At 44.2% G+C, this 11,436-nt stretch overlaps 1 protein-coding gene and 1 pseudogene across 1 annotated transcript; both read left to right on the top strand.

Moving 5' to 3' along the window:
* The first annotated feature begins 987 nt into the window (after positions 1-987).
* LOC101567859 (olfactory receptor 5B3-like) lies at positions 988-1,926 on the top strand. The gene has a single exon (XM_004645855.1). It carries the CDS (start codon positions 988-990, stop codon positions 1,924-1,926), a length of 939 nt encoding a protein of 312 aa, XP_004645912.1.
* A 7,970-nt stretch (positions 1,927-9,896) lies between these two features.
* Positions 9,897-10,819, top strand: LOC101567457 (annotated as a pseudogene).
* The last annotated feature ends 617 nt before the right edge of the window (positions 10,820-11,436 follow it).

Raw genomic sequence — 11,436 nt, 5'->3', positions numbered from 1 at the left:
GTCACCTCACTATGTCATTTATGAAAGCAAAAAAGGTGGAAGGAACAGAGGGAGAGAGGGGCACAGAGGGGGCGGCAGGTGGGATGCAGAGAAGGAAAGGTGATGTTTGGATTCAGGTACTGATGTCATCAGGGTGCGGCTGGCAGCAGGCATGTGCGTGTGTTGAAGGGTGACAGTGACTCAGCTTTGGCCAACTCCCTTAGGACATTCTGTAGATGAGGGCAGGATCATTGTGCTTTTGGGGGGCCTTGCTACGTTTCTTCATTTTATTTTGAATTACATGAAGATGTGCAGTGAAAAGTGTCACCACCTAATGAGTCACTCTCTCAGTTCACTGTGAAATTTGAAATGTTGTGTTTGAACAGAGCAGACTAGGACAAATGGTCAAGTGACTTCCATTCAGTTTTGTCTACATTCACCATTAAACGTAGGAGCCCTTGGAATGGGTGAAATTTTGGCATGGGCCCAGAGTGGAGATTTTCAAGCAGTACTTGTCTAAATATCACAGAAATCCTCAGAGTCCTATGATCCCAAATTTCTACACATATAAAATACCATCCAACACAGAAGACCCCAGGCAGGAGACTGTGAATGTGCATTTAACGTGTCCGCAGGAGTTTTCTGTGGGGCAGCTACACAGAAACCAGAGCTTTCACTGTGTTCAGAAGTAAACCAGAATATTTATTCAAGCAAACGAGCAATTCTAAGTAACATTCAAAATTATTTAGCACTTTAAATATATAAACATTTGAAATTTTGATAGGTGACTCACGAAGAGTCATCAGAAGCAAAATTATGTGCAATGTATATATTGAAACAGGTTTTCAGCCCCGCAAGGTTTTCTGAAAGAATCTTGAGGAAAAATAGAGGCTATAAGGACAAAATACATATTTCACTGAATATTTTTCAGTTACAGTTGGTTTATGTTGCTTGTCCTTTTTGACAATAATAAAGTACATCAACAGCACTGATTCTCAGACAGCACTGATGGAGAACAGCACAGAGGTGGCAGCCTTCCTCCTGCTGGGCCTGACCGACGACCCCCTCCTGCGGCTGCCCCTCGTCCTCACCTTCCTGCTCATCTACGCCATCACTGTGCTTGGGAACCTGGGCTTGGTCCTGCTGATCCTGCTGGACCCGCGTCTGCACAGCCCCATGTACTTCTTCCTCGGGAACCTGGCGCTGGTGGACTTTGGATACTCCTCTGCGGTCACTCCGACGATCGTTGCTGGGCTGCTTACAGGAGGAGACCAGGTCATTGCTTACACTGCTTGTGTTGCTCAGATGTTTTCTTTTGCAGTCTTTGCCAGTGGGGAAAATTGTCTCTTGGCTGCAATGGCCTATGACCGCTATACAGCAGTGTGCAAACCCCTGCACTACACCTCAAGGATGACAACAAATATGTGCACATGGCTGATCATAGCTTGTTACACCATCGCTTTCCTGAATGCCTGCACCTATACTGGGGACACATTCAGTCTCTCTTTCTGTAAATCCAATGTAATCCATCACTTTTTCTGTGATATTCCAGCAGTCATGGTTCTCTCCTGCTCTGATAGACATTATCATGAGCTGGTTGTTCTGTATGTTGTGAGTTTCAACATCTTTTTTGCCCTGTTAATTGTCAGTGTATCCTACAGTTTCATATTTACCACAATCTCAAGGTTACCCTCAGCGGCAAGACATTCAAAGGCCTTCTCCACCTGCGCCTCCCACCTCACCGCCGTCTCCATCTTCTACGGCACCGTCATCTTCATGTACCTGCAGCCCAGCTCCAGCCACTCCATGGACACAGACAAGATCGCTTCCGTGTTCTACACTATGGTCATCCCCATGTTGAACCCCGTGGTCTACAGCCTGAGGAACAAGGAGGTGAAGAGCGCCTTCTTAAAGGTCAAGAGTAGATTCATCTGTTGGACAAAATAATTTCTAGGGTTTTGGTTTGGAGTCTGAGCAGTGTGAGATTCTGATATTTACTCGTCTCAGACCTTCAACATGTATCACGTTGTATTGAAGATCCAACATGAACTAAAATCTGTGAAATGTTTAGTACCTAACTCCATGAGTCTGTCGGGAAAAGATACATTGTATCCAAATAATACATGGATGAGAATGTTATGGTATCTTCAGATCTATTTTTCAAAACCCACAGTGAAGTACTTAATGTTTTTACTCATTTGTGTGCATGTTTCCTCTCTCACTTCAGCACACACGGGTGCACATCGGGTGCTCAGTGAAGGCCACTGACATGAAATGCATTCCAGTTTCTCATTTTGTTACTTTTCAGGGATCTTGTCATCTGGTTAGAATTAAATGCAGTGGGCGATAATGTTGGTCAATTACTGTGTTAATTTTAGGGAATGAAATGATACCCAGACAGCTGAGAATGCATTCATCTTTCAGCATCCTGAAGGGTGTTTCCCAGAGTGTGGTAGTTGAGGCAGCAGACTCTGCCAGCTCAATCTCCCCTCTTTATTCTGGGGCACCATTCCCTGACCCTGGAGAGCTCACTGGAGGACAAAACAGGCAAGAGGTGGTGCCTCCTCTGTCCATCTCCATCTCTCTCATGCCACCCCTGCATTCCTTTACTCACATACCCCTCTTCTCTCCCTTTTGGACCTCAGAGCTCATGACTTGAGCCTGGATCCCGCTTCTTCACTCTTCTATCATTACACCACCAACTGCACCTCCCATGGCGTCTCAGGCCTTTGGCTCAGGCTGCCCTAACCCACAGATGTCCTGGGTGCTCAGCTTGGGCATCATGCCAAGGGATGCGCAGCCTTTGCATGCCCTGAGCTTGCACCCACACCAGGCATCTCTTCATGCCCACGTACCCTTGTGGGGCTCTTTCCCAGCGGCATACTCACTAATTCACAGCACTTAATAATTGAACTTCAATGTTAGAATGTATATATTTTCACTAAGATTTCTTCTCTAACTGGTATCCTAAGAATCCCATTTTGAGAAAAGTGTTATATTAGTGAGTGAAAGCATGTGGCTTCCCTTTGTATGCTGTCCTGAGAGACCCACAGATGTGGTGTTTCTCCTGAGTTGCTATTTATGCTTAGATGAGTCACTTTCTACAAAAAACATGCTCTTAGTTTTATGTTCGAAGGGGTAAAACAGAGTACCAATGTGGAAGAAAAGTAAAAGTATTTTAATGCAGTAACATAAAACTGCACACTTTCTCTGTCGACTAATCAAGAAGAGAAAGCAACAATGTCCTAGATTCTTCTTTACACAAATGCTTTTATGTCCTTCCAACCATTCATTTTTAGGAGCTGAGTCCATCCCCTTTCCTCGCCCCCGTGCAGCCCTCTAACGTCGCACTGATGGTCTCCCCATCTATTCCATCTCCCAGCTGCCGCCTCAGGCCCTGTCACTGCCCAGTAGCACTTTCTCACAGTGCTTGGCTCGTGGCCTTGCTGCCACCAAGTCCTTCAGGCCCTTCCCTTTGGCATGCATGGGTAGCCACTCACTATGCACCACGTATGCTGTCTCTCTTCCAAGCTGTTCTTCATAATCTTAACAGCTTCTACTCTTAAAATTTAATATCTAATTAACATGGAGAGTCAATGACAGCAGTGGTCCTTCATGAATTAGTGCACAACATTGATCATCCATACCTGAGTAGATGCGTCGTTTTGTTGTTGTTGTTGTTTTTGTTGTTGTTAGTCTCTCAATAAACATTTGTTAAAAGAACTAATAAAATAATTGAAGTTTGAGCTGGAGGTATAGTTGCCCGGCAAGCACAAGGTCTGACTAAAATTCCCAATACAAAAAGAATAATAATAATAATTGAAATTTTGTACTTGACCAAAATATTTGAATTTCTGAATCATTGGCCACAAACAATGATTTACACAAAGAAAAAAAAAACATCTAGGTTAACATTTACTGAATCCCAAGAGACAGCACTAGCTTTCTGCCCCACTCACCACGTTTTTGTCAGTGGTGTAAATCGCACTCATAAAAAACAGAACAACTTTATTTCAAAAGAGAAATTATACACTGGTTAGAGAAAAATGAACATAAAAAAACACCTACAGTTTTCGTTGTGGAAAGCAAAAGCAGCACTCATCTGAAATTTATAAATGCAAGAATTCTTTTAAATTAAGAACCTGTCTTGAAATTTTAAGGATTTAGTTAACATCAAAACTGGCAGTAACAGAAAGAAGGATACAAGATTAGAACAGAGTAGACCAAAGAGATTGGATAGAAAATGATAAAGGAAATCATCAAAACCCAAAATTAATTCTAGGTTTTTTTTTTCTGTAAACTCCTTTGTACATATCTCAGGCAATTGATGTGGACTCCTCAGTTCGATGTACAATGTGTGAATATTGTCCACTTAGTTCAGGTCAATTTCTCTCAATTTAAAGTAAAGATGCTTCCTGTTCTTGAAATACTTCATATTTATGCTGGGAATTGGGCTTTCTAGTATTACAGCATGAAACTTTGCCCTCTCCAAGGCCATTTTGTGATTTCTTGCTGTGGGTCTATCTGTGCATTTAGCAAACTGCCCAAAAGAGTTTGAACAACTTACTTTCTTGGTGTTCTCTGGTGCCCAGGCTCCTTTCTCTGCGGTCAGCTTGCAGCTTCACAGATATGTTGTGTTAGAGCAGCTGTTTCTTAGTTGAAAAATCGATTGTTCATCTATTTTCTGTAAATCTTTGACAATTCTCAGAGGCCTAACAAGGTTTATTCTATTTTCTTTGTATCTGAAATATTTCTGCAGGGTAACAGGCCCTTGGAATACCCCGCGGTACCATTTTGCCAACCTCTATCCTGTAAGGACTTAGTCGGTGTAGAGTCGGGACCAGGCAAATAAATCATTCAGCTTCTTACCTTTCTCGCCGGTATTGAACTACACTCATTATGCACTGACATCTGAGGTCATTACTGTAGATTTTAGGTGTCAGCTCTAATACCGTCAGAGCTGGAGGTCCAAGCGAGCCTCTGATGGGGTTGCTTAAGCAACATGGGTTGAACCTGGGAGCCGAGGCCCCTGCTATGCCTCCTGCTCCAGGCCCCGCTGCATAAAGCAACCAGAGCGGCCTCTGCTCTGATAGGAAGGCAGATGGCCCCCTAAACAGAAGGGAGGGTAGCGGGAGGGTTGTGTGTGACCCCAACAGCAGACTAGGCTTTCTCAGTTCACTGTGCCTTATCTAGCCTGGGTAGAATCAGGCGATATGGGGAATGGGGCTGGGTACCTTGTTGCGACACTCTCATTTTGTGACCAATGTGGTTTCAATCTTATAAACGATATGCACAGTATTTAACCCTGAACCTCATGACATGGGGCAGCAACTGTGCTGTGTTTTGGGTATTTGTCATAGAGGAGGCTTTAAGAAAATCTTACAAGTGTAACAAAATAGTGTTCTCCATTTGTGAGGCGAGAAAATGGTGAGGCGCAGAGGGCTCAGTCCACTACTTGGATTCAGGTGAAGCCGCGGAGATGTAGGAGCAGACGCACCCAAGCCACCTTCGCCTGCGCTGAGAAGAGGGGGACAGACGGCGGGAGTGTGACCGGAGTTGCTGGGCAGTGCGTAGGAGACTCGCTGACGGGTGCGGGAACGCGCTCCCGGGGCGGAAACGGCGGCTGCGCTGCCGCGTGTGCGAGAAGAAAAGGGAGCTTGTGAAGGAGGCTTCTTGGAATGTGACAGACAATAGCCACAACTAAGAATATTCTAGCAAAAGTAATAGTTACAAACTTTTAGAGCACAAATGTCTCCCCCCCCCCCCGTGTTTCAGGAAAGGGTTTACAGGCTGTTCAGGGTCTCACTACTAGCTAGGACTCAGAGTGCCTCGGTCGTTGACAACCACCCAAGGGCTGGAATTACAGACCGTGCCGCCACGCCCAGTCTCCATTGCCTCTCAGCGCATCCCGGGGGCGGGTTGGCCAGTCAGGCACGGGGATCGAACCCCTGGCTCGTGTGCTGCTTTGCAACCCTTTAATCCGCTGAGCTATCTGGCCAACCCTTACAAAATGTTTTAAAGATGTGAATCCATCTGACCAGAGGAGGGAGGGAAATTCCAACTTGGAGGACTTCAGAAGAGTTTGGCCTTTTCTCATTTGAATGAACGAACACATAGTATTGAACAAATCCACGTGACTGCTAGCTATTTACTAATATGACATGAAAATCTGTGCACAACCAAAACCTACCCACAGATGTTTCCACCAACCTGAATTCTAGTACCATAAACTAAGACCAACACAATGTGCCTTCACTGCAAAGTGGAAAAAAATAGTTCACAATAGACACAGGGTGGAATACTATTCTGCAGTAAAAAATATCCTACTCTGTTCTTGGAGTGAGGGGAATGGGGAGGAAAGACAAGTGGAGCAGAGCAGGCTGAAAATGATCTAGGTGTGGGCACTGATTCACCAAAACAAGTGCCGCTGTACTGTGTTACAAACCTAGAGCGGTAAAAAGTTTGAATGACTATTAGTCTATCCAGAAAAAGTATCAGGCATTCTCTTAGGTGACAATGATTGGGATAATGGTGAACTTGGGACCTCCTGCCCAGGGTGACGCCTAAGGACACCTGTGGTGGCACACTTACTCGGATCTAAACAGCGACTTGATGCAGCAGGTGCTACATGGCAAGCAAGGAGCAGAGCAAAGCTCAGACACATCAGTTTGAGCATCTGTCTGGTAATTATATCATCGATGTACTTATTAAAACATGGGGCTCTAGGGCAGGTCACTTGTGACCCAGCTAGAAGGGCTCAGAAGAAAAAGAAAGAGAAGATACTGCAGAAACATTTGTGCGCCTTCTTGATCCCCACGGACAGTTTAAGTGCTCCTTCCCTGGGAAGGGAGGGTGCGCAGCCCCAGCAAGGCTCAAGGGAAAGTCTCCAGGGCTCTCCAAGTCTGGGCAGTTCTCTCCAGGGCGGGATGGATTAGAGTCGGGGGCCTCCTGGGCAGGCTGGTCCTCACACTGCTTGAGCAGGACGGCTCTGCCAGCCTGGCCGCCCCGGGCGCTGCTCCCTCAGCTGCTTGGTCCCGCAGGCTGCCTTGTGACCTGAGGGTGTGCTCTGAGCCTGCAGGCCTGGCAAGGAACAGCGTCAGAGGTAAGAAGCTCACTGACTGACTCCCACCGAGGTGCTCTGAATGAGAAGCCTTCTCGGGGCTGGTCTTATTTGTTACTGATAGACACAAGCTTTGGCTTATAGAAAGGTGTATTTTTAAGAAAAAGTGGAGCATTCCAAGAAGCAGAAAGAATTCCTGGTAGATTCGGAACTTGGTCCATGTTGATGTTTTTATTTTTATTTTCTTCCTGTACTACAGTTGTTGAAAACCTGGGGCCACTGCCTGGGAGAGAACTCCTGGAACAGGACTGGACAACGCTCCGTGTCTGAGTGTGATTTCAGACTCGTTCTCAGGGACTGATTCTTCCACCTCTTCTACCAAGCCGGTAAGCTTGTATGTTCTGTATTTAATCACCCCCGAGAGTTGCTGAGAAGGAGAAAAGGGCTGCAGAGATAGCCTGGCTCTGGAGCCCCCGGGGAGTGAAGCACACCTGTAACCCCAGCCCTGGGGAGGCGGAGGCTGGAAGATCACTGAGAGTCTGAACTGTGTGGCAAGATCCTGTATCAACAAATTAAAAAAAATTAAATTAAAATAAAGAAAAGTAGAAAAAAGACGGTTTCAATATTTTTCTAAAAATTCAGGCTAACCTAGCATGTGAATGTCAGAATTCAGGCTATAGAGGCAGACTAGGGACCGTCATGACACTTCCTGTGTATTTCTCCAAAAGTATAAACGAAACTAAGACTCATGACACAGGTTATCAGAAGCTCTGGTGATCACTATATATTTTTTTCACTGTACGTTCAACTCTCACTAGAGGTAAACAATCAAGAACAAATATAGGAAAGCGCCGGAACAGAGCCCTGATCCTTCTTGAAAGTATAAAAGACTCCTAAGTGGATTAACGCGGTCTGAGTGCACTTCAACCCTTTCCCCGCAATGTCACTGAGATCATGTCGCCATTTCTTCGTGCTGATGGCGCGTGGCCGAAGTGTGTGCATTGGTCATGAAGCTGTAGGTGGCTCTCAGTCTCGATTTCGATGCCTTTCACGTGCAATTTTAGAGCAACAGGTAATTCCTCAAATTTCATTGATGAGAAAGAAAGGATAATAATGGTAATGTTGCTTAGTATACTACATACCAATGCAGGTGCAAACACATGTGCATGTAAAGCTTTTCTTATATTTGCTGAAGTCATCAGTGTGTTAAGAGGAGATACAGTGCAAGGGAAAAAAGTTGTTCAAAGGAAAAGAACAACTGGAAGGAGGAAGGAGAAAAAAGGGAAGGGAGAAGAAGGTATGTAACCATTCAGGAGATCTATTATAATTATGCTACTGATTTCTATTCATTCATTAAGAGGAACAGTGCTTACACTGTTTGATCGATTTTGCAGGCCTGTACCTGGTAATCTTAGCAAATGCTTTGAAGATAATTATAAGCAAGATAATTAGCATTGTTAATTTCCTATGATCTTGTTTTAAATTCTGTATTATTTTTATTGTTTTTACTGTCTCCCTCTCTTTTGCTTTTTGGCAACAGGGAATGAACTGAGGACCTTGCGATTACTAAGCATGCACTTACCTCACTGAGCTTTCTCCCTAGACCATATTGTCTCTTCAAAAAAAAAAAATTAAGCACTGGCCTACATAATTATGAATGTGTCAGGATCATGGTTGAATTTTCAAAATGTTTAGAAGAAAGGTGGTAGGTAAGAGCAGACAGATCGGAGTGAAAACCCTTCCAAAGGCACCGATTCACACAAATCACACAGATGCAGTGCCCAGGGTCCTGCTCCTCAGGATGTGAGGCGGGGTGATGGCTTGAGCCCACAAGTTTCAGATCATCTTAAAAAAACCTCACTAGGTTTGAGTCACCTCACTATGTAAATTAGGAAACTAAAGAAAGATGGAAGGAACAGAGAGAGAGAGGGGCACAGAGTGGGGAAAAGTGTGGGAGACGGGGAAGGAAAGGTGATGTCCAGGTCCAGGTACTGATGTCACCAGGAGTGCAGCTGGCAGGAGGCACATGCATGTGTTGAACGGCTACAGTGATACAGCTTTGGCCAACTCCCTTAGGACATTCTGTAGGTGAGGGCAGGGTCCCTTTGCCTTTGGGGGCCTTGCCATGTTCCTTTATTTTATTTCCAATTGCCTGAAGATGTGCAGTGAAAAGCATCACCACCTAATGAGTCACCCTCTCAGTTCACTGTGAAATTGGAAACATTGTGTTTGAACCAGAGCAGACTAGGGCAGATGGTCAAGCGACTTCCATTCAGTTTCATCTACATTCCCCACTACACTTAAGGACCCTTGGAATGGGTGAAATTGTGGCACAGACCCAGAGTAGAGATTTTCAAATAGAACTTGTGTAAATATCATAGAATTGCTCAAAGTCTGATGATCCCAAATTTCTACACATATAAAATGCTGTTCAGCACAGAAGATCGCAGGCTGGAGACTATTCATGCACATGTAACTTGTCCCCATGAGCTTGCTGTGGGGCAGCAACGTGGAGCGAGAGCTTTCACTGTGTTCAGAGGTAAATCAGCATATTGATTCTGGCAAACAAGTAATTCCAATTGAGTTTCAAAATTATTTAGCACTTTAAATGTATAAACATTTAAAAATGTGATAGGTGACTCGAAGAATTTTCAAAAGCAGCATTATGTACAATGTGTGTATTTAAATCGGTTTCCAACCCGCTGGATTTTTCTGAAAGAATCTTGAGGTAAATTCGTGGCTCTAAGAACAGAATACATATTTCACTGAATATTTTCCAATTACAGTGAGTTTATGATGCTTCTCCATTTGGGCATTAATAAACAGCATCTACTACACTGATTCTCAGACAATAGTGATGGAGAACAGGACAGAAGTTTCCGCCTTCCTCCTGCTGGGCCTGACCGCTAACCCCCGCCTGCAGCTGCCCCTCTTCCTCACCTTCCTGCTCATCTACACCATCACTGTGTTTGGGAACCTGGGCTTGGTCCTGCTGATCCTCCTGGACCTGCGTCTGCACAGCCCCATGTACTTCTTCCTCGGGAACCTGGCGCTGGTGGACTTTCGATACTCCTCTGCAGTCACTCCTGCAGTCATGGCTGGGCTGCTTACAGGAGAACAGGTCATTTCCTACAGTGCTTGTGTTGCTCAGACATACTTCTTTCTAGTCTTTGCCACTGTGGAAAGTTACCTCTTGGCCACCAAGGCCTAGGACAGCTATGCAGCTGTGTGTAAGCCCCTGCACAACACCAGCACGATGACCACAGGGGTGTGTGCATGACTGGTCATACACAGCTACCTCTGTGGCTTCCTGAATGCCTCCATCCATGTTGGTGAAACACTTAGTCTCACCTTCTGTAATGACAATGTGGTCCATCATTTCTTCTGTGATTTCCCAGCAGTCATGGCTCTGTCTTGCTCTGATACACATGTGAGTGAGCTGGTTCTTATTTACATTGCAAGCTTTAAGATCTTTTTGGCCTTCCTCATTATTTTGATATCCTATGCATTCATTTTGTCTCCATTCTAAAGATGAGGTCAACTGCAGGACGTCAGAAGGCTCTGTCCACCTGTGTCTCCCACCTCACCGCCGTCTCCATTTTCTACAGGACCAGCATCTTCATGTACCTGCAGCCCAGCTCCAGCCACTCCATGGACATGGACAAAATCTCCTCTGTGTTCCACATCATGTTCATCACCATGCTGAATCCACTGATCTACAGCCTGAGGAACAAGGAGGTCAAGAGTGCATTCGCAAAAACTATTTTGAAGGTGAATTAATCATGAGGATCTTGATTTTATTGGTGCAGGATGACAACATCTAGACACAGAGCTCTCTGGCCTTCTCTTTCTACTCAGTTTCACTTTGAAGCCCACATTGATTTAAGTCCTGGAATGATACCCTCTATGAATACTATTTGTAGAAAAAAGAGAACATTATGTTCAGAAATATGATATTTATATTAGTAAGTAAGATGCCTTAGGACTTGATTGTGGTTTTCACTTTTGATGCCTATAATGTTAAACAGAAATCACTGAAAATCTTTTTTTAAACAGGAGCACAAATAAATCCAAAAACAGATTATACTTTATACTTCAATTTTTCAGAGATGCTTAGTTCCATTGCAATTTAAATATTGTAGGTGTGTGAATTTAGCAAAATAATCTGATATAGTCCAGTAGTCCATAATAGTAGTGCGTCTTCTAAATGCATACTGCTTCTAATGTCATGTCAATTGCTGCTATACTGTCTCTCAAGTAAATGTTTGGTTTTATTTTTAAGGGTAATAAATGAAAACAGACAAGAAAAAAATACCATAGTACTGTCCCACTACAATGTTGTATATTATTAGATTTCTAAATTTCTGTGTAAAAATATGTAATTATTTATTTATATT

The sequence above is a fragment of the Octodon degus genome, unplaced genomic scaffold (assembly GCF_000260255.1).
Source record: "Octodon degus isolate 3935 unplaced genomic scaffold, OctDeg1.0 scaffold00239, whole genome shotgun sequence".
Taxonomy (NCBI): Eukaryota; Metazoa; Chordata; class Mammalia; order Rodentia; family Octodontidae; genus Octodon; species Octodon degus.
This window is presented reverse-complemented; position numbering and strand designations above follow the sequence as displayed.

Coding starts and splice junctions, on each gene's coding strand:
- LOC101567859 (XM_004645855.1), top strand. CDS start 988: ATGGAGAACAGCACAGAGGTGGCAGCCTTCCTCCTGCTGGGCCTGACC.